Source organism: Genypterus blacodes, unplaced genomic scaffold, assembly GCF_046128005.1.
Source record: "Genypterus blacodes isolate CSIRO-AG114 ecotype Tasmania unplaced genomic scaffold, CSIRO-AGI_Gbla_v1 ptg000005l_1, whole genome shotgun sequence".
NCBI classification, from domain to species: domain Eukaryota; kingdom Metazoa; phylum Chordata; class Actinopteri; order Ophidiiformes; family Ophidiidae; genus Genypterus; species Genypterus blacodes.
The window spans coordinates 2,993,684-3,019,007 of NW_027466819.1; the positions used below are offsets into that span (position 1 = coordinate 2,993,684).

A 25,324-nucleotide genomic window follows, 5' to 3' on the forward strand; every position below is an offset into this window, starting at 1 on the left:
CCTGGGGATTTGATAATGAACAGGTATCTTAGAGGTTCAAAATAAATTGGTTTCTTTCAAACATCTAAAAACCTTCAGAAAACAGCTGCTAAATCTCGCCCCCTGTAGGAAGGAGAGGATAGCCCGACGCCTGGAGGGGATTGAAGGCGATGCTCCCCCGCCACTAATGCCCGGTGGTCTGGTAGCCAACAGAATGCTGGAGGAGGATCCACCACGTTACACCCGCGCCTCAGACCCCTGTGAGCCTTGTGGGATGGGTAAGCATGGCACGCAACTAATGGTTTTAAATTAGATCTTATATCACAAAAAACAAAAACAGATAATTACCAATGATAATATCTGCAGTACATGGTTTCTTCTGTGTGTTTTGTTCGTATGTGTGAGACTAATTGGCTTTTGTTAGATAATTACAGAGTCATCATGAACAACGCTTGCATGCCTTGCTAGGAAAAGTTCTTTTGTAGATCCACAATTACACTCAACACACCCTTGAACAGACTTGGTTGCTAGTCTGTGGCACCTTGTGTGTGCTGAATGTAAACATGTAAACATAACAGAAATATATAGTCGGCCTTCTTGCATGTTGCAAAACCTGTGACGTAAATAGTTTGAAGCATGTTAAGAAGAGCTCTTAGCTGAGTGATGTTGTTGATAAACCTTTAGTGTATATTATACCATTATCTACAGTGAGGCGCTACAATCGAGAAGAGAGGGAGGCCCCACAGAAGCAGGTGTCATCTCCAGACAGATCACCCCATGTCAAGGGTGGTGGTGGAAGCGGCCGTCCAGATCCAGTGTTGGTCTACGTGGAGCCAGTAACAGTTTCCACCTCATCTGTGCCTACCTCTGGCTCCACAGACCCCGCCAGCCTCAGTTCCAAAGCTGAGCGAATTGCCCGCTATAAAGCAGAGCGCCGCCGCCAGCTATCAGAGCGCTACGGCATCCTCCTGGACCAGGAAATGGACATGGACTACACACCCAGGTACCGCTCCCGCCGCGAACCAGAACCTTCTGACCGACAACACTCTACAAGGCGAGACAGAGACAGGCAGGAAATGGAGGAACCAGGGCGGGACCCCAGGGTGCCATACCGCGCTGGAGTTGGCAGAGTTTACATGCGGACTCACCCAGATCCCACCCCCACTTCCACATCTAGCCCCGCCCACACAAATCAAGCTCCTCCCCATACACAAGACAGATCTAGCAGATTCTCTGAGAGAGAGAGGATGACGAATGTGGAGCACTCTGGGGCTCCACATCGTGGTGGGTCTCAAGAGCACTCTCCCAGATCCAGAGCCCAGGAGCAGCATCCACCCCAGCCCCAACAGCAACAGCAACAGCACCACCAACAGGATGCCGGTTACCAGGCGTCAAGCCCTACTTCCACCAGGGACTACAGCATCGCAGCAGTGCCCAGCTCCCCGCGCACCGCCCGCCGGGCTTCCCTGCCTTCTACTCGCTACGGTATCTCGCCTGGGGATTTATTCATAGAGCAGCAGGCCCAGAGCATCCTCAACAGGCAGGGGTGAGTTTACAAAGCTTGGAATATAACGTTCAAAAACATGTTCATACCAGTCACATTTGTTCAACAATGGATTTTTGACTGTTGACCAATGAGGCTGCTTTCACATGACGAGCGTTGAGTCAGCAGGGCGTTGTGAGGCAAATTTATGAATCCTACTGTAGCAAAGGTGCTCATGAATATTGAATGCATAATCTGTAGCCAATATGGGGGGAAGCCGGAAGAACATTCCTAGAAATGAAGAAAACCCTTGAATACTGACAGTTTGTACATTTGTAGGGTTAAGATCAGTGGGAGGAGACCACGGGACAGACCCAGAATACGCTGGAGGGATTATATATCCCACATGGCCTAGGAACATCTTGGGATCCTCCAGAAAGAGCTACAGAATACGGCCAGAGAGAGGGTGGTGGTTAGGGGTAAAGGTACGACAAATTGGTGTCACGTGATAGCGATTGACCAATCACATCCTTGGAGCCTTCGTCATTGTGGGGTTAGTTAATTTCTCTGTGGGAGTTTAGGCAGTGAGGTATCATTGAAAGCAGACCAACAGCAGCTCTTGTTAGATATGGGATTGGCCAACATCTGCCTTTGTAGCACTCTCACGTTATCAGATTCCTGTTGATGTATTATTTGTTTTGTATGAAGCTTGACGTAGTTACTAGCAGCAGCAAGCTAATTAGTGATAAAGTGAATTGCTGCTGTCCGCGCTGTCTTCTGCTAGCTGACCTGCTGCTTCCACTGCTATGCCAGTACTGAGATCTTTCTAGACTCTGGGTTCAGCTCTGTCACGCCTGCTCCAGTTTCACATTGGGAAGGTTATCTGGGGAGCTCATCAGGGGCAAGGGTCCTGTTCAGGGGAGGGCGGATAGCATGGTTGGGATGGTTTGTTAAAGAGATACAGTTTCCCTGCTTGTGCGCTGATTTCACACAGCTTGCTTCGTTAGCTAAGAGGTTCTGTCACTTTCTATTATGAACATGACTCCGCTACCGGAATAGGAATCAAGCTGATCCCATGCGCCATCAGATTACAGTATATGACACCAACAGTGCCTGAAAATAGCCGTAAACTTTGACAAATGATCGTCAATTTGCCTCGGTGTTTGACATTGTCACCCCATAGGCTGGCAGCCCTGTCTAAGAGCGACTGGTCTCTTGCCACAGACTCAGAGAGTGACACTCGCACGGCAATCAGCTGGCCTTCAAGGTAGCCTCTGTGCAGGGGGTCATGGGTTTGACGATACTACCAATAAGCACATGTCCACCGGGTAGCTGTGTGTGGAATGATGGCACCATGAAAGCAGGCAATGAATCTATTTAAATGTGTCCAATGGAAACCAGGTTGAAACTATTTTCATGTAATTAGTATCAATCACTATATATGATGATGGCACTTTCATCAGAATATGTAAAAAGCTAAAGCCCCATTACATTTTTCTTTTTTTATTATTTATTTATTTATTTTCTTAGTTTGTATCACATTATTTGCAATCCAGTTGGTCACATTAGCGCTGAGAATAAACTAAACATTTATAACTAATGCAGTTTGCATTACAACTACTTTTGGGTTTAATAATAAAGCTCTCAAAAATTGCCCATCAATTTTTTCATATTTAAGTAAATCACTGCCTGTTTTTGCTATTTTGTATCTTTCTTTTTTTTATCTTTCATTGTTGTTTTTTTTTATTTAAAAGGCTAAAATTTCATTACATATCTCTTCTGTCAAAGATATTGACCAGTAAAATCCCTTAAAACAAATCCCCGGTGGATGTGTAGCTCACCTGTTCCCCGTCCATATACCTGATTACCATCCATCCAAATCCTTCCTTAACACCTTTCCTTATAACCCTTTATTTCCCAACTAAACTTTCAAACTTTTGACCTTTAATTATCCAAAGATTTAATGCTCACACGCTCTCCTTTTTGTTTTTTCCATTTAATACGATCACTTTAATGATTTGTGACCTGTGGTGTGTTATAACTCTCTTGTTACGTGATGTGGAGAACTCTATAAATACACAGGGAACTCTGTGAAACCATTTTCATTTACACAATGCTTCCCCACATTGTTGAGGCAGTGCGGCCTGGGTTTCATAAGCTAAGGAATCGTTTCTATGAGCCCCAGCTTATAGGGTGAGAACATTAGTCAGCTCCAGGCCCTGACCCAGTCAATCATGCACCAACTGACTCAGCTCACGTGGCCCTGTCTCAGAAACTGGGCTGTTATCCCCCTATGAATTACATCCTCTGACTCTGGTGCCCTTTCAGAGACTTTGACAGTGTTGCTGCATAAAGCACATTTCCTCAGGAGTTTACATGTATGATTGAATTGTTAATATCTTGATATATTTGTGTTGAGAGGGAACGTGATTATCGTTTCATCTGAGTCCTTTCGAGCAGCTATTTATTTTTGTGTCAGACAGCGACCCAGATATGAGATCCTGCTGGCTTGCTGATTAGCAGTGAAAGGCTGAAGGCCCACGGGGACTTTTGAGCTGTGTGGTCGGGTGAAATCTACAGAGTTCTGTTTAGTCTGGAGAAGCCTTTTCACAGAGCATTAATAAAGCCTGGCTGGTTTGGTTCAGACAGAATAATATGTTGAATGGCAGTGGTTTGCTTATGAAAGCGTCCAGGCAATATTACATGCTTCTCACTGGAGCAACAGCTGGAGCTCATTCATAAAGCCTCGTCAGGTTCAGGAGCACACTAGTATCCTGTTAGCTATGACTCGCTGAAAGGCGTGGCTCAGGTAAAACCAATGAAAATCAGCATGGTAATGAACTGGCGACATGTTTAAGGTTCAATACTGAATTGCTGCTCTGGTGTCAAATCCACAAAGTAAACCTGCATTCTCAGCATCAGAACTCTGTGTTATCAAGATAGTCACTGAGGAGCAGTGGGGCATTCTGGTTTCTCAACTTGTATCACTGAGGTAAATTGCCAAAGTATGTCACTGGCACTGACTGCATGTGTGGCCTGCTGAGCTGCTTATCCTTGCTGGTATTAGGTCACAGTGTGTTCTCATGTAGCATGAGCGCTGTGTAAGTCAGATGCCAAGTCAGATAAAGCAGACACCCATCAATTATGTCTGGCTTAGTGGTTTACAAAGAGATTAATGCAACTTTGGCTAGTGGGGGTCAGGGAGTCACCGATTCAAATGTTTTGGCTTTCTTCTTTGGCTTGGAGACATCAGAGACAGAGGAGTTTGAGCTAAGGCTCGTTTCACACTGCCAACGTATCCGTTGTTCCGGTGCGGCTGTTAACAGGTTCACAGCATTCACACTGCACGCTGGTGTGACCCAGGGATGTGTCCCATTCTGCTGCAAGCTCAATGTGCAGGGCAAAGTAATCCCTTGCAGGTTCTGTTGATGTAATGATAAATCATACACAGACCTGCACTGTGACAGGAAAGCCAAGAACTGAGTATATAACATAGCATGGATATTTGAACAATATCTTCAGTGCTCTGTTCTGCCCACAGCAGCAATGCTTCTAGTGTGGAAGACAAATTTACTCCAGCAGTGGCAGATACGTCGGTCGGTGTGCTACTTCTGTCGTATGCAGGCAGTCAAATGGGCATAAAACGCAGATCTATACCCATAGCATGCTGCTAGTTGACTTTGTTAGTTGACTCGGATGTTGGATTTGTCATATTGGTCCTGTGAAAATATGATGTGGTAACATTGTCTGCCATATTTCACACTAAACTGATGATAATTACATCCCCATTTAAATGCAGTGCTTTAATTTAAGTTGAGTGGAAATTAACACTTTACTTCAAAACTTTTAGATTTGATTAGTGGCTGGTTTGTTTGTCAGACTTATCAGCCATCTTGGCATTAACCTGGTGAGCTGGGACTGCAATTTCAGTGTCCATTGTCCATTCCTTTCTCTCAAGAATCCGTGTAAGGGAACGATTATCCAGGGATGAATCTGTCCAGAGGCCCCTTGAGTGGAGTCCAGAGAGCCACCAGGCCAGCAGACAACAACGGACTGGTCCCCAGCATCAGCCCAGTCCAGGGCACCAGCCTAACCACGGCCAAACTGTCCACCCACCCTCAGTTCCTGACCACTACCATGCTGGACTTGATTTGGACTACCAGCCCTATTTAGCCATGCCTGCTCCAGCATCCAGCGCTCAACTACCTTGCTCTCCAGAGGTACAACCACGGAGGAGAGTGAGTGCTGACCAAATGCATGCCGCCCATAGGGAGGCTAGGTCTGAGGCCAGGCAGGCTCTGAAGGAAGAGGCCCATACAGAGGGTCTACTGAAGAGCAGGAAGGCTGTGCTGCCATCAGAGATCCGCCGCAGAGAGAAAAGTGTGGATGATCCTCACAGGGGGCAGCATGAAGACATGGACTGGCAGGGCTACAGCGCAGAGAGGAGGATGGCAAGTCAAGCTGAGGAGGACTGGAGTAGTGAAAGACCCAGAGAGAGGGGGAGGGAGAGAACGGCCGAAAGGATGCGAGACAGAGGAAAAGAGCGCCTCTCCAGCCATGACAGTCAAAGCGAGAGGACACATAGATCCATGGAGCATTCTCACTCCTCTCCACACCAACAGCCCAGGCACCGGCAAACTTCAGATACTGTGGGCCACCAAGAGCCTCAAACGCAGCATCATGAGCTCCCGATACCACAACACAACCCCCAAAAGCTACAGTATGGGGCTCCAATCCATCATCAGGATACTCAAATGGAGCATCAGTACGATTTCTCCAGACACCCACCCGAGCGCCGAAGACAGCAACAGTCTCAAAGACAAGAAGAGTCTGAGACAAGAGCTAAAGACAAAGAGCTTACACGACTGCAGGAGGGCTCTTACAGAAAACACCAAGAGTCCCAAATAGACCAAGATTATGACTTGCCGAGGCAAAAACAACAGGATCCCTCGGGGCAGCAGTGTGACTCAGCTGTTTACCTCCAGAAGGACTCATCTTTGCCCCAGGCCAAACACAGGAGCATGGAGACGAGCGGAGGGCCCAAACCCAAGATACGAACCCGCTCCATGTCGGATATTGGAGTAAGTGAGCATTCTTCAATGTATCGGATGGAGAGGGCAGCTGCCAGCAGAGAGACGGCGCCGACAGGCCAACATGGCAGGGACGGCGGGTTGGCTAATGGGGACGTGAGCACCCTGGACACGAGGGTGTCAGTGGCACAGCTACGGCACTCTTATCTGGAAAATGCCAACCGGAAGCCTGAATTGTAGGTCCACTAGCATGGGCACTGTCTTGAACTGGTGTCTAACTCTGCATTCGTGTGCCGTTCCCATGTCACAGTAATACAAAATGTGCAAAACAATGCTGATAGAATGGCCTTATGTGGCATGAGATGTGGCAAAAGTAGTAAATACTGTGTTCATGGTGTCTTTATAGCAGTGGATTGCTGCTGCATGTTGAGTGGGGCTGATAACGTCACAGTTGGGTTTGCTCGGCTTATGTGGCAGTGTGAATGTGTGAGTACACGTCTTCTAACTTGAGTGCCGTTTCCTTTTAATCCACTAAAACGAGCAGCATCAAAACCCAACAATCACATCACATCTCTCACCGGTGCTCTCCTCTCTTGTTGTCTCCAAAAGTGAGACCACTAAAGTCGACCTATCAGCCACCATGGAGGTCGACCCTGCCGGCGGGAGCGAGCGGGGCGGGAGCGAGCGGGGCGGGAGCGCTCGGAGGCCTCGGCGCTACATCACCCCAGGGGACAGTCGCATGTCGGAGAGGTTCAGGACTCAGCCAATCACCTCGGCGGAGCGGCTGGAGTCTGACAGGTATAGGAAGGCCTTACTGTAGAAGTCTAATCCATAATCTATCAATGCTGTGGTTGATAGATGTTTGTTGACCTTAGGGCCCGTCTGAGTCCATCGCAGCTGCAGGACCCTGAAGGTAAGTCGTCTGCCCTTTTCCTCATGTATATAGCGGCTGTATTTTCAGTATTTGACACTGTTTTTGCCTTGTAACATTATTCTTTGCTGTTTCAGTCGATGAAGGGAAACTAGACGATAGAGCCAAGATGAGCGTGGCTGCTAAGAGGTCCCTCTTCAGGGTAAACCTCCTACTTTAACTACATCCCAGTAATCAGGACAGATGCATGAGATCGTTGTTTGGAATATGACTTCATCTAAAAATATGTGTGTGTGTGTCTGGATACTTCTTATATGATTATTGCAGCATCAAAACAATCAGGAATCCTCATGTTTTGCTGATGTTTCCCCCCCCCCCAGGATCTGGAGAGGGCATCAGATGGAGGAGCTCCCAAACCACACTCTCGCAACGCCGCCGTGGAGAGACGCTTGAGGAGAGTTCAGGACCGCTCACACACACAGCCCGTCACAAACAGGGAGGTGGTCAATGCTGCAAGGTTGGACTTTATGCATTTGCCTTTCATGCTTTCACTTTTGGTTCCTCTCCTCTCCTCTCCTCTCCCTTCTCATTGACAATATTTATTTTTCACAATCATTTCCTCTCCTCCTAGTGATCCTGTCATGTCCTCACAACCTCCGGGCAGCCCCAGTGCTGTTGCTCGTGTCCCCAGCCCCACTATAGTCAGCGCCAGCGTGACAAACTTCAGGTACAGGCAGACTGAGTTCTTAGTTTACTCTCTTGACCTTTCTTACCAGCATCATAGGAGAGTTTATTCATAGTTAATCACATGTTCACAGTTTCTCCCAATGATTTGCACTCTCACTGAACCACAAACACGTTATACTCCAGCGCCCTCTCCTGGCTGCTCCGCTAGCTGTCTGCGTTCATGCATCTCTCCTTACTAGTTTGCTATTTCTGCCACCTCACGCGTCGCTTCGTTCCCTGTCATAGACGTGTGCACCTTATAGGGGAAGGGTGCTGCTGCTTACACAATAGCTCATTCAGGACTTTCCTTGCTCTTATCGCAATCAGTGTTTCTCATGCACAGGTCAGTAAATGTCAGTGAACACACAGGTCATATGTCTTACGTAAAGGTCACAGGTTGAGCCCATTAAAGCCCTCAGCAGGTCTGGGTACACGTGTCCTGCAGTTTGTTTACTGACCGAGGTTTAACTTAGCACACAGCTGAGAACTAAGAGGATCACAAGTCCTCTCAAGTCTGCAGAGATTTGATCAATATGGATCATAAAGTGAGCGAGAGAGCGATTATGATTATTTTTCACGTGTGCACTGATGTACTTATAGCTCTGTTACCATGGTGACATTCACATACTTTGCCAAATAATGCTGCTACATGAAAAGTAAACAAGTCATCTTTTGATGGCTGGATAAGTTCAATTGTATTTCCCCCTCACGCTTACTGTAGCCACTGTGATCAGACTGTGATCAGTGCCACATGCATGTGTCTAACCTGTCGCTCTACTTAACTCCCTCTCATGCCTCCCAGCCTCCAGACCTTCTCCCAGCAAGGCTCAGTAGTCAAGGAGCAGGAGATGGAGAACCAGGAGCTCCAGGAGCCTCAGAGGGCAGCTCAAGCTCCGGGCGGCACGGTGGAAGGTCAACAGCTTGACCCAGACGAGCCTGACCTGTCCAGCCTAAGTTTGACCGAAAAGATGGCCTTGTTCAACCGCCTCTCTCATAAGAGCAAAACTACTGAGGGGGCCGAGACTGGGGCAACCGGGGCACCTGGGGCCCGAGGAGACACCCGCCAGCGCAGGGCCAACGCTCGGTTCCAGACGCAGCCCATCACCCAGGGAGAGGTGTATCAGGTACAGAGGATTGTTCCTATTCAATGTTTTATCAACATTTTTTAAGAAAAATTCAGGACCAACCTGCCCAACAACTGTCATTGAAATGTGTCTATACCTTTTTGAGCTGTCCTGCTAACAGACAGACAGGACAGGAAACTACACATGACACATTTCTGAACGTATATATAAAGTTCACAATTGTACAATGAAGACACTCAATGTAAATGTGTTCACGTCGTCCATAACATTGTTTAAGTTTCAGTATCAGTATCTGAGATTGATTGAGCTTTTCCATGTGGCCTGCAGATCCACACGAGTCACTTTCAGGTCCTTCACACTTAATGCATCAACATTTCTTCACCCTGCAGTCTCTGTGTCCCTCTGGGGATTAACAACACGGTTCACTGAGGTCACACAGTTCATTCCCCCTTTTGCTTTTCAACACGGTCTGCAGGCACAGCTGATTTCATCACGCTGGCTCATAAACGTTCTAGGAAGGACATTGAATCTCCCTGTGTGCCTGTTGCTGGGATTTGATTCCCATTTACGTTGCCAAGCGTTGCCAAATACGTTTACGCAGACACACTGTTCAATATGTTGAAAGAGTGTTTACATGCTAGGATTCCTTACAGTGCTGTCAGTGAAGAAAGTGACAAACATGATATGAGTCTGAGCATTTGGTCACCTGACGACTGAACACTGAAAACCATACATGTCACACAGGAAGCTGAGCCAGGGGTCACTTCTCCAGAGTGTAACGGCGACTTAGAAGCCAATCAGGGAGAACATGTAAGATTCACTGCTTCTGGTTGGTTGCATCTGTGTAGAGTTCTAGAGAAGCCTGCTAGTGAGCGTCATCGCCTTCCTGTGGCCGTTTGAAAACACATTGATGGTCGCAAATGCAAGTTTGCCAGTAGTTTAAAAGGGTGAAATGACTGTGAAGTGTTTGCTTTGGCCTAAAAACTTAAAGACGAGGGAGATTTCTGGTGCCATGTTTTTTTTCTCTGGACCCTCATTTCTGCTCCTTGGCCGCTTCTTTGAGATGCTTGTTTACTGCATAGCAAGCATGGGACATTTGAATGCAATGTGGTGCATGCTGGCTTATTCTGTTAGAAAAACAAGGTTTAATCTGAGAATATAGAAGAGATCAAATCTGGCTTCGATGCTGAGGAGCGAGCAAAAACAAATGAAAGATAAGATCAGCTGGTGATGAGATGTTCTGTATAGTAATGGATGTTTGTGGCTTTTATGAAGTTGTTCAGTTTGTTTTGAGTGAAAACTACTGCTCAGTTTATTTCTCCTCCTCTGCTTTGACTGCCGTCTGCCCCCTCATCCATCGGCTCACCCACCCATCCCCCTATTTGTTCTCCTCCCCACCCATCAGTGTTTGTATTCAATAGGCTCTAATGTTCCTGCTCTTTCTGCAGCTGCGGAATGGAGGAGGCATCAAACTAGAGCCCCTGTCCGCCTCCCTCGTTCGATCTGTGGCGGCCGTCACCTCTCAAGCTTCAGTCACAGCAGTAACCATGGCGCCGCCTGCCAGCCATGGCGACGGTGACCATGAAGGGAAATCCACAGCCGCCACCTACATCCCTGCCCAACAACAGGCCCCTGCTCCCAGCCACCAGGAGAGGGCGCCAATGTATTTCTCATTGACCCAGAGCAGGGACCCGAGCCACCCTCCTCAGCCCTCCTCCTCCTCCTCCCCTGACAACCGAGAGAGGGGGGGGGCTCCTCCGGCTCCCACCCCACGCTCCTCCAGTGGTCACAGGCAACAGGGAGAAGTGGAGGAAGGCTGGAGAGAGCGACAGGAGGAGGAGGAGGTGAGGGGGAGACAGCGGGGAGGAGCAAGAGGAGAGAGCCAACGCAGCAGCAGCAGTAAGGGAAAGCCACTCTCCCCCAACAGGGACAGGGAGCCTCAGCCTCAGCATCAGCATCAGCCTCAGCCCTCTGCCGAACCGGAACTTCTCCTCAGCCGGAGAGCCACAGACAGAGATTCCCAGGAGAGCAGGGAGAGAGGAGGCTCAGGAGGTGCAGGTGCAGCAGGAGGAGGAGGTCACCTGAGAGAGGTTTCTCCATCCCACAGCTCCTCTACACAGGAGCTGCAGCACGCCGAGAGGAGCGGCGGACGGAACCAGACAGGCATCTCAGGTAGGAGGCTGCTCTGAAGCTACACCGAAAATGGATGGCAGGGGAGAAAATGGGGAAGAGAGAGGTGGGAAAAGAGGAGATGAGTTGGGATGAGGGAGGAGGAGAAGTGGGGAGGAACAGGGAGTGACAGGAGGGAAAGGGAGAAAGTGGCTGGTCTCATTATGCTCATTGCCTTATGCAGTTTGCTCCCACGCATGACTGCTTTCTGCCGGCTGCACACACTCGTCCCAGCTGGGGCTATTTGATTTGGATAATACACAGAGAGGGAGTGTGTGTGTGTGTGTGTGTGTCAAGAGAGAGAGAGGGTCTGCATCTAATTACCATATTTTTCCATGCATTTGCCTCACGGCCTCCTTTGTCTGCAAAAGAAGCATTTTACATGACATGTGTGTTTGTCACCTCACACACACCTAAGATTTTGATATCTGTGTGTGTGTGTGTGTGTGTGTGTGCGTGCTCATCCCTGACACGGCCTATTTAAGGGCTGTGGCTGCTGTTCACAATTTCATGCCTGTGGGACATACTGTAATGGGACTGACCTGCTTTCATGTCCTGATGAAGAGTGTGTCCAGGGGTGGTCTTTTCCCATGCACACACACACACACACACACATGCACACACACTGAACACGGAGAGATGTAAGCTCTCTGTGAAAGAGCACAGAACAATCAGCTGGTACTCACGATTGAGGTAGAGGGCAGAGAGGACACAATGGAAGCCTTGTGTGCAGCCTGGACTCTTTTATTTAGTCCGGCTCTGCTAAGATCTGGATCTGGACTCACTGAAGTGTAGTCTGCAAGCAAACACACACGCAGACACACACACACACACACATACACACACACACAAAGCGTAGATGCACACACAGGAGGCTTTGTATGTGATGAACACTGATTACTCTCATTTACAGTAACCTAATGTTGTTGTGTGCATTTAAACGCTGTCAGCAACATGTTCATATAAACTCACACACATTTCCAGCATATTTGTGTTTTTACCAGATTGAAATCCATTTTTTCTATTGCGTGCTGTCTCCTGTTTGACTTATATAAGACAGATACAGACGCACATCAGTTGTGAGCATTAGTTAGGTCCTCAGTGACTGTGAACTGCACCTCTTTGACGATTTCTACAGTCAATGCTTTTGACGCAGAAGATGCGTTTCCTGCCAGATGAGACCCATGTGTATGTTTTGCACATTGTGTTTGTTTTTCCTTCAGACTCGGCGGAACCCGCTGAGCCGCACAGACCGCTGACCACCGCAGCGTCTCCCCGGACCGCCACTCATGTGTCAGGCATCCAGCCTCCTCCCACGCTTCCCAAGCCAGTAACCCAGCTTCCCCCTCCGACCCAACCCAAACCTCCGTCCTACACCCAGCCCCCCCAGCCCCCGCCGACGTACCCCAAACCTTTCACCCAGTCGCCGCAAACCCACCCGAAACCTCAGGGGCTCGTCCTCCCGCTCCCTAAGCCACACCCGCAGACGCCACCCCATCTTCAGCAGAGACCCCAAGTTCCCCCTCAGACGCCACCCAAGCCCCATTCCTTCCCCCAGGCGCTGGTCAAGTCCCAGTCCCTGCCCCTGGACCACGGCGAAGACTTCAGCAGGCACAGCGTCCTTTCTGCAGATCTGCTGTTCCCTACAGACTTGGAGGACGAGCTGTCTGAAAGCATGTCCATTAAACAGATGTCCATCAGAGAGAGGTGAGCGGCAGACGAAGGTTGTAGTCGTGTTGTAATCAAGTGACTGATACACGAGGGTGTAAAGTGACGCCGGGCGAAGCGTTCCCGTTGTCCTTCTGTGGAAACAAATCCACTCTGATTCTAATCACAAATACACAAGGGTTTGACGTTATGTAAGACAAAAACTGGGATGAGTCAGCGGCCAAGAAATGTGAAATGTGTGACAGAATCAGGCACTGGTGTCTTCACTACATTGTGCTGCAGGTTTGCTTCACCATTTCACATTTTTAGAGGTGGCAGGAGATTCATTTTTAGCAGCAGAGTGTTTGCTGAGAGTGTTTTGAACCAGATCCATGGCGCTGCCCTCATTTCTGCCCTGTCCGCCTTACAGAGCAGAAACAACCATGACACACTTTCCGCCGTCCCTTTGCCATCCATCATGACTGTTACTCGGCGAACGGCGACTTTGCTGGCTGTGCAGCAAAACTCTCTGATCCCATTCTCAACCGGGGAAAGATTTTATTGGTGCATGACCTGGATAAGAAGGTTTAGTTGGTTGCAATGGTGTTCAGATAGTGAGCAGCTCTTCACACAAGTTGTTTTCCTTGAAATTGGCACCGCTGTGTTCTTCACCGTCGTCCGTGCCAGAGAAACCCAAAGGGCCCCGTTACACAAACACACTGTTCTCAGCAAATTTGGCACCGCGGTAAAGTTCACCGTCCGGTGACATAAATGTTTGTTTTCTGTCAGAGCTCTGCGCATTCTTCTTGCTATTTTACAATTAGTTTCCACATCAGAATATGTTGAAACTTATCTTTGGGCTTTTCTGGCATTGCCGTCAATGAAAACCTCTTCATTAATCCATTTGTCCACACTCAGAGTGGCGCTGCTGAAGAAGAGTGGCGAGGAGGATTGGAGGAACCGGATCAACAAGAAGCAAGAAGTGGTGAAGGTGGCGTCCACCGAGCAGGAGGCTCAGTCATGGGAGGCCACGGAGCACAAGGAGGTCAGTCTCCAGTGTCAACAACAAGCAGAAAGTCACGCTGTCATACCCAGGATACACAGGAGCAACACCACACACATATACGCACAGCTGGATATAACAGTTTGGACAAATTCCTTGTTTACCTTCAAATAATGTAATTGGTGAGAACACTGCCTGCTTTTTAAAAAATAAATTGTTCCCCACATTGTGTTATATGGAGCCTCGGGGTTAGACAGCTTCGCCAAAGTAAACGCCAGCGCCACATTACATCCCTTATCCCTCAGGGTTACCATGCCAGCCTCTGTTCTCACTCTTTCAGCTAAGTGCTCCTTTCATTTCACCCTTTTTTGAGCCCAGTGGTCCAGATCAGGGCAGCGTCCATCCAGCCCAGGAAGCCACAAGGGCCAAGCTGCTCAGAGAATTGGCAGTAGTAGTGTATTTCTGTGGATCTCTAGTGATATGACAGTAGCTAGAATGTATTAATAATCTGATGCTGCCTTGATGATTTTCAACACTGTCATCATTTGTTTGTAAGTTGGAGGGTTTTTGATGATTTTTACGATATTCTGCCAAAACCAAAAATGCTCCAATTTTACAGAACATAAAATGAATCGAGTTCATAAGCTATCTCCCCAGAAAATCACTTTCAGATGACAGACTTTGAGGACTAATTTTGACAATAACTCCTTTTCCTGCTGCTTGTCTACGTCACATTAACATTCTGTTTGTCAAACCTGCCTGCTTAGACGAAATCCTGCAGGCAGTCACACCCCTAAACCCATTAGGGCAACATTGACATGGACAGGGACCCCCGTCCCTGTCCCCGTCCCCGTCCCTCTGACCTTGTACTTCCCCTGTGTTTAACCCCTCAGGAGGAAGGGGTGGTCATTCAAGACTACTCGGCCGTGTCTGTGTCTGAGCAGCTGTGGGTAAGCCCTGTTGGCAGCCGCGCACCAAAACCCCCCTGAACCAATCAGCTTCACGCAGGCGCTGCGTTGGCCAATCACAGCTTTGTGTGTAGAGTGTCTGTGTGTGTGTGTGTGTGTGTGTGTGTGTGTTTGGTGGCGCCGTTAACATGAAGCGGTGGGTTGTAAAAGTGTTCAAAACTGCAAATCTAAGCTTTCCTGCATGTTTGCTGATTCTGATTTAGAGAAGCATTCAATAATCTGGGCTCCGAATAATGTATTGATTTAAAAGTCCAAGCCGAAAAAACCCAAACCCTGCTCAATAGTCTAAACAAGAACTCGAACTACTATACCTATTACTACAACATAGTAGGGATTGGTGAGCAAAGAAGTGCAAAGTTAATTGGCAGAAACACAAAAGCTGCAGTCTCATTTAAAAACAGCTAAACTAGGTTATTTAAAGTATTTATGTCTTCTTGAAAGTCAGTTAAAAGTGGACCTGACTCCAAAACAGAAAATAATGGTCACGCTTACTTCCCTCACCTTTCAGCTGCATTTAATTGTGTCGCACAGAAGGCATGTGACATGATATGAGCTTTAACAACAGCCGTTCATGACTTGAAGTGTGATTGACATTCGGGCTAAATCTTAAATAGACGACACAGTGACATTTCATCTTTGCATCCCTCCTCTGTCTGCATGCTTCCTCACTCTGCCTCCCATTTCCTACTGTCCTTTTGCTCCGCTCATCTGCTCCACTCTGCCTCCTCCAGGAGCCTGTCTTCTCCTCCACCTTTTCTCCTCCCATCTCGCTCGGCCAAAAGTGTCAGTACGTTGACCATCACAGTCAGGTAAGGACACGTGTCCTGGCACGCTACCACAGGCCGCATGTCTCTGAGGTCTAATCTCCTCTCGCTTGGGTTGATGCCTACGTGTGTGTGTGTGAGGCTATTTTGGGGGTTGTTTGGGTGAAGTAATTGCTCCCTTAGGAATCGAGGAGGTTCAGTGAAGATGAAGCCTTCACCTTAGCGTGTGATCATAAGGTTTTGCAACAGAGATGAGCGGTGTTTTTGATTGTAATGCACGTTTTTGTTTTGGCTCCACAACGTCACTTCTTGATTCCAACGTGACTGAAAATACAAGTAAAGAGTCTCAGACAAACTCAAGCACTTGAACGCATCGTTATATGACGATGATCACGGGGTTTCATCTTCTCTTTTTGTCAAGAGGGAGGAGGTGGAGTCCCAGATGAGCATTGAGGAGAGAAAACAGATGATTTCAACTCGCGAGGATGCTTGGAAGACAAAGGGCCACGGAGCAGCCAACGACTCCAACCAGTACACAGTGGCCGCACGTATGGTCAAGAAAGGTCAGCACGCGGTCAGAGGTCTGCTCGCGTCTTGTCAGTCCTCTCTGTCGCGTTCCACCATGTTGAAACGCTGCGCTCTTTGTCCGCAGGTCTGGCGGCCTCGTCTGCCGTCATCAGTCCCATCCTGTCGCCCATCTGCACCAAAATCAAAAGCGGCACGCCTGCCATCAGCAAGCCACAAGAGGGTAAGAGTGCTGCGTCATAACCATCATGCTCCATCACGTTTCTGAACTCTGCAATTGACAGGAGTAGAAGCACAATCAGTTACACAACAAGTTGGTGTCACTTTGTTTTTTTCGTCGTTATTGAGACAGAATTATTGCCTTTCTAGAGATTGAGGCCAAGCCAGACATGGAATCAGACAAGAAACTCGACAAGCTGGAGAACTTCCTGGGACGCCTGAACAGCAAAGGTACAGGCGTCCTCAAATCCGTGCGATTGTTGTTTTTCTTTCATCCAGTGAGGTTTGCTGAGTGAGGGACAGTCTGGAATTTTAAACCAGCCAAGCTTGAATCACTCATGGCCTTTATTCCCATGTTGCTGTAGCAACAAACTCTCACACTCTTTGCTTTTCTCAGTGGCTAGTCTGCAGGAGACCACCCTGACTGTAACTGAGAAAGCAGTGAAGGAAGTCATGAAGCTGGACGACGAGATCTTCTCCAAGTTCTACCGACACGTTGCTGAATTCCCCCGCATGCCCACCAGGATCGAGCTCAGCGATGACTTTGACGCCATCTTTGGTTCTCAGAGTCCCAAGTGAGCAAATGGCAAAGCTCTTATCGCTTGTGCTGTGCGTATCGCATGTCGCAGCTCTCTAATACCTCCATGGCTTCTATGACCCCAGGTTGGCGTCGGCCATGGTGCAGCATAAGAGATCGGTACGTCCGTCCAGGAACGTCCAGGCTTCTAGAAACCCCCTGAAGATCCTGGCAGCCAGAGAGGACATCCGACACGAGTACACAGAACAGAGGCTCAACGTGGCACAGCTGGAGAGCAAGAGGATGAAGACAGAGAAGAGTGAGTAGATGCTGATGGACAACGGGACAAGACTGAAATGGACAACTTCTTTGTCCTGCTCAGGTTGAAAAGAGTAGATACTTGTGGGCACTTGTAGTTCAGCGTAGTTTGTCGCTTGCTTGACTATACAATGTCTTCTTCTCACTGAGCATGCGTCTTGCTTCTGTGGCTTTGTGTGCTGATAGAAACGTTCACTATTGTCATTGTAGTGAACAAGACGTCTGAGTACTCAGAAGCTGCTCTGGCAGGTCTGGCCAGTAAGGAGAACTTCAGCAGCGTGAGTCTGCGCAGCGTCAACATCTCAGAGCAGACGTCCAACAACAGCGCCTTGCCCTACAAGAACCTCATGCTCATGCAAATCAAAGGTAAGAGACCTTTGTGTTCTATAGTTATATACAGCACAGTCAGTCGCGTCAGTGTTCTGAACGTTTTAACATTCAGGGTTAGGTGATGAAAATGGATTCTGATCTTTTGTTCCCTAATGATATAACTGATATCAATCCGGTCATCTGCTGGTATCGTCCTTCTGACATTGAGCGTTCCTGTGTGACATAAAGGAGTAACTTTGTAGATTTGATTGATTTGATTGTGATTTTGTTCCAGGTCGCCGCCACGTTCAGACCCGGCTGGTGGAGCCACGAGCTTCGTCCCTAAACAGCGGAGACTGCTTCCTGCTGGTCACTCCTGAGCACTGCTTCGTCTGGTTAGGCGAGTTCTCCAACGTCATCGAGAAAGCCAAGGTGAGTGTAAACAACACATACACACGCGCGCGACTACACACAGCGCCCTATACTCTTTAGAGCTTCAGTTGTGGTGTGTAGGTGTAGAACTATTATTGTAATTTTTGTGTATAGGAAAGAAGAAAAGTGGATTCATTCTCTCTCTTCCTCTCACACACACACACACACACACACACACACACACACACACACACACACATTACCTCTCTGGCTAGCCTACACATATTCCTTTTCCCCAGAGATCCATCTAGACGTGTTTTTGTATTCCACCTCCACATTCTGTGCCGTTGAATCATTTCACTTTATTTATGATTTCACACACAAAGCCCCACGCTTTGTTTTGTCTCCAGTCCGTCAGCATTTACACCTCCAATGCATTTCATCAACCTAATGACAAAGAGACATTTGTGTTTCCTCCATAGAATGATGTTTAGGCAGGTCTGTCTTAAGTGCACAATAAGAAAGGGTGCAATATGTTTTTTTTCTGGACTACAGGCAATGGATCTGGCCACTTTCATCCAGACGAAGAAGGACCTGGGCTGCAGGGCAAACCAGGTGCAGACCCTCGAGGAAGGTGTCAACTCACAGGGTCCTGATATGCAGGAGTTCTGGACCATCCTGGGTGGACAGGCTCTGTACCAACGTGAGAACATACAGCTTCGTCGTTTGTCTTGTAAACTTTTGGTTCCATGCAGATACTCAGTCATGTCTTCTGTCTGTGGAAACAGCGGCAGGCCCGCCCGAGGAAGATGAACAGTTTGAGAACGCCATCGTTGAAACTAACTGTATCTTCCGATTGCTGGAGGATAAACTGGTTCCCGATGATGACGAGTGGGGAAAGGTCCCACGGAGCTTTCTGCTGGCACCCAAAGAGGTACAAGTCAGTCCAGAGAAGCGTCTCCTCTGATCGCTGTAAATGAAGGAGAGAGCAGCAGCAGTGGACAAATTTGGTGTCGGTGTGTTTGACCTGACTGATTGTTCTTTACTCACTGTTCATCCTGCAGGTGTTGGTGTTTGATTTCGGCAGCGAGGTGTATGTGTGGCACGGCAAGGAGGTGACGCTCGCCCAGAGGAAGGTGGCCTTCCAGCTCGCCAAACATCTCTGGAACGGAACCTTTGACTACACCTGCTGTGACATCAACCCACTGGACCCCGGAGGCTGCAACGCACTCATACCTAGGTGGGGGTGCAGGCAGACACACACACACACACACACACACACACACACACACACGCACACACACACACACACACAGACAGTGACAAACAGTTTGCTGCATTTGCTTTTCCTCTTTTAGCCTGATTCAAATAGGCTCCTTCAGGACTAGAGCACTGCACCACCATCTGCTCCTTTATGTCGTAGCTGTAAGAATTAAGTAAATAAATCTCTAGGATACAAAATTAGACTTAGACTAGACGAACTACGCACAAAAAAACCCCCAAAACTAGACAGACAACTAGACAAACTAAAAGACTCTGTACTGCTAGACAGGTTGGACAGTTTGAGTGACAGCTAAAGCTAATTTGAAGCTGTTGATTGTTTATAAACATCAGGTGCAGCCAATTAAGCAGGGACACAGAGCTGAGTCAGTGTGAAGGCAGAAAATGCCTGGAAACCACATGTGGAACAACTGGCTCTCACGCCAAAAACTGTAACTGCCATCTGAAAATGATGTCATGTCCACACAGGAAGGGCCAGGGCCGGCCGGACTGGGCCGTGTTCGGGAGGCTCACAGAGCACAATGAGACCATCCTGTTCAAGGAAAAGTTCCTTGACTGGACAGAGGTAAAGGCGCCATCGCCAAAGAACGTCAGCGAGTCGCCGTCACCAAGTCTGCCTGAACAGAAGGTATTGTTATTATTATGAACACCAACCAAACAGGCTGATATTGATGTTGTCTCCATAGGGCCAGAAGAAGAGAGCAAACTACATCATTTGACTTCTTTCTCCATCCTGTTCTACAGGAAGCCCCCGGGCGAGCGTGTCTGCCCTACGATGCGACTTTGATGCTGCCCGTCCTCCAGTCATCCATCTCCACCATCTTGGACGGCGTTAACGTGGGCCGTGGGTACGGCCCCGTGGAGAGCGAGGACCACATGAGGTCACAGGAAGTCAGCACAGTGGCTGTGGACGTCTGGCACATACTGGAGTTTGATTACAGCCGCCTGCCTCGCCAGAGCATCGGCCAGTTCCACGAGGGAGACGCCTATGTAGTCAAGTGGAAGTACATGGTCAGCACCTCAGGTTGGTCAACGTGGTGTCACTACACTCACACACCAGAGAGTTCACTTACAACCTCAACAAAAGAAACAGCTACTTTCAATCAACAGTCTTTATGAGTCATAACGTTGCATTTGTCTTAATGTTGCTCAGACCCACTAAGCGCATGTAAACACAGATGCAGTGAACTATCGCGTGTCGTTCCACTTTCTCAACCACTCGCTGATGTTGCATTGTGTGTTTCGGTTCATCCCAGTCGGTCGCAGGCAGAACCCTGACGCGAGGAGCACCGGGCCCGGGAAGGAGAAGTGCTGCTACTTCTTCTGGCAGGGCCGACACTCTACGGTCAGTGAGAAAGGAACGTCAGCGCTGATGACTGTGGAACTGGATGAAGAAAGAGGAGCACAGGTAGGAAACGCTTCACACTATGTTTGATCTTTCACAGCCAGCCGGAGAAACACAAATACTCCATTAAGTTGTGTTTCTATTGAATAGGTGCAGGTACAACAAGGGAAGGAGCCTCCGTGCTTCCTGCAGTGCTTCAATGGGGGAATGATTATCCATGCGGGAAAGAGGGAGGAAGAGGAAGAGAACACCCAGAGTGAGCATTGGATTCTTTTCTCCAGCTGATGCAATAATAATATTCTGCTTGTATTCATCAGACTTTCACTCATTTTAAAGTCATGTGTAGAAGTTTAACTCACGACTTCACACTCTTCACACACACACCTGCTGGTTTGTGTGTCACAGATGAGTGGCGCCTGTACTGTGTGCGCGGCGAGGTGCCGGAGGAGGGCCACCTGCTGGAGGTGGCCTGTCACTGCAGCAGCCTGCGCTCCCGGGCCTCCATGATCTTGCTCAACATCAACAATGCCATCATCTACCTGTGGCACGGCTGCAAGACCCAGTCGCACACTCGTGCTGTGGGGGAAAACGCAGCGCTCAAGATCAAGGAACAGTGAGTACAATGACTGATTGTCCCAAGCAGAGAGGGAGACAAACAGGCACAAAGAGCAATGTCGCCCCCTCTATCAGTGAATTTGATGTAAATAAACATGATTGAGGTATGACCGGTCTTTCTCTCTGCCCCCCCCTCCTCAGGCGTCCTCTGGAAGCAGGTCTTCACAGCAGCAGCAAGGTGACCGTGCACGAGTGTGACGAGGGGATGGAGCCCACAGGCTTCTGGGAGGCACTGGGGAGGAAGGACAGGAAGGCCTACGACTGCATGCTGCAAGGTACAAGCAACGGCATCGCACACAAGGGAGCACACATTACATCTCGACTGGACATATGTGGAAATGATGCGTTTGTGATCCTTTTCCCATTTTCTCTGATCTCCACTTCAGATCCTGGTAAATTCAACTTCACTCCCCGGCTCTTCCAGCTGAACAGCTCATCGGGAGAATTTGTGGCGTCAGAGTTTTTCCACCCATCCAGAGGTCCGGACCTCATCAGCTCTCTGCCCTTCCTGCAGGAGGATCTCTATAACGCAGCACAACCTGGTGAGACACACACACACACACACACACACACACACACACACGCACGCACACACACACACACACACACACAGGCCCTCCACCTCACATCTCCCCCTCTCTCTGTGACAGCACTGTTCCTGGTGGATAATTTCCACGAGGTCTACCTGTGGCAGGGCTGGTGGCCACAGGACAGCGAGAGTCCCGGCTCGGCTCGCATCCGCTGGGACGCAGACAGGAAGTGTGCCATGGAGACCGTGCTGCAGTACTGCAAAGGTCGGGCGAGGGCGTTTGAACTGAACAATTCAGGCTCAGAAAAGAAGCACAATTGCTTTTGGAATTGGAGAAATTTGCTCTTGTGTGTAACTAGAGTAGAAGTGGAACATGTGTCTATCTGAACATCTTCCATTTCATTCTTCAAACTGTTGTCCACACTGCCAATGTGGCAACAACCACCACAAACGTTTTCACACTGCTCCATTCATTTTGCTGCAGCTATATTTAAGCACTCATGCATTCAGGCTGACATTAACTAGAAGGCATTTAATTAGAGTGTGAACTTTGACCTGGCAGTAAGTGCCTTCATCTGACGGTTTGCTGCGCTGACGTTTCTCTTGCAGAGAAGAACGAGAAGAAGCCTCAGAAGTCGTATCTGATCCACGCTGGGCTGGAGCCGCTAACCTTCACCAACATGTTTCCCAGCTGGGAGCACAGAGAGGACGTGGCTGAGATCACAGAGCGGGTTAGCAACTCACACAAAAGTCGGTGTGTGATATTGTTTCATACAGTTTTGACCGAGAACACACTAACGCAGCTTCCCCCTCTGTGGTCCACGTCGCCTGCAGGAGGCTGAGGTGTGTAACCAGATCATCCTGGTGGAGGACGTCTTGGCTCGGCTGTGTCAGAACGCGTTCCCTCTGGCCCAGCTGCAGGCCCGGCCCCTCCCTGAGGGAGTCGACCCCCTTCGCCTGGAGATCTACCTGTCCAACCAGGACTTTGAGGTCAGCACAGCAGCGTTTATGCTCGTTTATTAAAGTTCAATAGGTTCTAAATGAAAAGTCAGCAGGTAGAATTTGCGGAGAGTAGATTTTGCAGTAGAGACTTAAGCTCTTTGTCGAGTAGCTGACACAAAAATATAATAATCATCACTAACATGTGAATAAGCTCCCTGGTTAATGGTTCCAGTCTGGCACTTTAGTTTTGTCATGATCATCTCCTTTAAATTCATCTCTAGTTCCTGTCGCCCGTCCTAACACCATCTAACTCTCGCCTTACAGACCAAGTTGTAGGTGGATTCAGGTAAGGAGAGTCTCTCGTGTCCAGTGAGCACTGACCACACCTCCTTCTCCTCTGCAGCACGTCAGCATTGTGCCCGCGGCCCTCTGAAAACTCTGAATAACTTCTTGCAGTGTGGCGCTGATTGGGGAGGTGGTGTAGGAGAGGGGAGAGGCTCTGTGCGGCTCTGTGCGGCTCTGTGCGGGTCTGTGCGGCTCTGTGCGGGTCTGTGCGGGTCTATGCAGGGCTGTGCGGGGCTGTGCAGCTCTATGCAGGGCTGTGCGGGGCTGTGCGGAGTCTGACCAAAGACTCGCTCAGTCGCTGTAGACATGGAGGTTTGACAATGTCCAACACAAACTCTCCACAATATTACACAAGAACAATGGCCATAAGAAGGAGCCACATCTATGCAGTAATGTGCACCAATCAGAGAGCAGCGTTTCATTCGTACAACATCATCGACTCAAACTCTCCTGTTTCAATCAATCTATTGAGGTAATGATCCGGCTTTGGCACCGCCTTCCTGTTCAGCTCCACACTGGCCTGTTTCTCTTTGCACACCTTTTATCTGACACACTTTCCTCTCAACTCACATCAATGCACCGGGCGCTGATTCATGTCCTCCTGGGGTCAAACAGGAGCTTTGCTGAGGTTTGGGTGAACTCTTAACAAACCACTGAGAAAGTGGAAGACATTTTTGCCACTCAAATCTTTTTGTCCAATCAGATTCCACCAGCGGGCGGCGCCTCAGAGACGTGAGAGTTTACACAGAGTGCTGAATTTATGGATTCCAATCAGGACTGCAGCAAATAAACGCGGAACTGGGTTTTGAAAAGTTAAAGTAAAGGATCCTAGACAAAATATTTATCGATCACGTTCTTCTTCTTTAGCAGCTGCAGCTCCGGTAAAAAGCTTCCAGGATGTAAACAGATAAAACATTAGAGACATCTGAACCTCAGCAAAGTCCCGGTCCGATGCGTCCTCGTCCATTCCTAACCAACAAACAGAAAACGTGCTCTCTGTTGCAGGAAGCTTTGGAAATGACAAGAGAGGAGTACGAATGTCTGCCGGGATGGAAGCAGGTGAACGTGAAGAAGGCCAAAGGACTGTTTTAAGAAGATGGTGCGCGAAGAGATGACGGCAGAGGAAGAGGAGGAGGAGGAGCGAGAGGAAACGTGGCGTGAAGCTGTTTTTAGTTTGGATGTGGATGGACGTTGGCAGAGGAACATGCTGGGGGATTACATGGATCTGAACACATGAAGGAGGGATGAGACTCCATATGCACTAGCCTTGCTTTTAGTCGTATTTTACCTTTTCAATTTCAAGTACGTGTGGATGTGAAGTCGCCTACAAGCACTTAACCCTCTGCTCATACCATGGACAAGACAAAGTGCACCCTAGAAAGCTTGGTTGGCGTGTGTGTGTGTGTGTTGGTGTGTGTGCGTGACTGTATATAAAGTTTGTGTGCGCATTTGTGATGTGGTAGGCGCACACATGTGACTTTGTATCAACCTGAAAACATAAAGCACATAAGGAGCAGGATGAGGTCCACTCACTCGGCCCAACCTGTGTGTTTGTGTGTGTGTGTGTGAGAGAGAGAGCGAGAGAGAGAGAGAAACGTGTGTTGTTCTTGTTGTTGTTGTTGTTTTTTTTTTGACTACAGTGTCTGGAAAACTGTGGGTGCGAATTCTCCCATTGCGTAAACGCGACACGTGAAACAGTTGAGGTGACGCTGACTTGCTGAGTGACCCGAGCACAAAGGTGACGGTTGTAATCTAGAGTTGTGACTTTCACCAGAGGGCGACGGCATCCTGATGAATTTGAATGTATAGTGCCTTGCTTTTGTGTACAGTTTATATACAGAAATTCTAGTCTGCATTTTTAAAGACTTTCTTTGTGATATAAGACATAGTGGATTAAATCATGACAATGCCCAAATGAAACAGGCGACTCAGTTTGTGACTCCTGCAAACACGTTATACGACATAAAGGACAGGATGGGGAATGCAGAGGGACGCACAAATGGAACCTTTAGAGCTGCAGTGTGTAACGTTAGAAAGGAAATGTGTGGAATTATACTCTAAAGCAGCAGTGACACTTTCTTGTAATATTATAAGTGGGATGAGTTAGATGATAATTTTAAAGTGTTGACCCACGTTTCACAGGGTCAAAGTGGTTATTGGCAAGCTGACCTGAAGAAGCACATCTGTCCAGTGGTGTCATGTTAGTCCCTCCATGAATGATTCTACATCATATCATTATTTCTGGCGTCTCATCAAGAGACGAGTTCACTCAGGTTCTCATT

The 25,324-nt window shown here is 48.5% G+C and overlaps 1 protein-coding gene across 1 annotated transcript; it reads left to right on the forward strand.

Annotated features, from left to right (window-relative positions):
- LOC142996574 (supervillin-like) lies at nucleotides 1-24,929 on the forward strand. The gene is made up of 37 exons (XM_076147534.1): nucleotides 1-23; nucleotides 109-257; nucleotides 688-1,525; nucleotides 5,421-6,728; nucleotides 7,102-7,290; nucleotides 7,368-7,405; nucleotides 7,510-7,565; nucleotides 7,744-7,880; nucleotides 7,995-8,090; nucleotides 8,892-9,213; nucleotides 9,919-9,984; nucleotides 10,623-11,346; nucleotides 12,567-13,050; nucleotides 13,909-14,035; nucleotides 14,890-14,943; nucleotides 15,693-15,770; nucleotides 16,147-16,288; nucleotides 16,378-16,473; nucleotides 16,620-16,700; nucleotides 16,867-17,044; nucleotides 17,133-17,305; nucleotides 17,515-17,670; nucleotides 17,909-18,045; nucleotides 18,541-18,688; nucleotides 18,774-18,919; nucleotides 19,050-19,225; nucleotides 19,735-19,894; nucleotides 20,011-20,290; nucleotides 20,523-20,674; nucleotides 20,762-20,867; nucleotides 21,017-21,224; nucleotides 21,368-21,501; nucleotides 21,613-21,768; nucleotides 21,877-22,020; nucleotides 22,365-22,486; nucleotides 22,590-22,745; nucleotides 24,048-24,929. The coding sequence occupies exons 1-37, from the start codon at nucleotides 16-18 to the stop codon at nucleotides 24,132-24,134; spliced, it is 7,812 nt and encodes a 2,603-aa protein (XP_076003649.1). The 5' UTR covers nucleotides 1-15; the 3' UTR covers nucleotides 24,135-24,929.
- Nucleotides 24,930-25,324: the final 395 nt, after the last annotated feature.

Coding starts and splice junctions, on each gene's coding strand:
- LOC142996574 (XM_076147534.1), top strand. Junction 6,729..7,101: donor GCCAACCGGAAGCCTGAATT/GTAGGTCCACTA, acceptor TGTCTCCAAAAG/TGAGACCACTAAAGTCGACC. Junction 18,689..18,773: donor TGGACAGGCTCTGTACCAAC/GTGAGAACATAC, acceptor CTGTGGAAACAG/CGGCAGGCCCGCCCGAGGAA.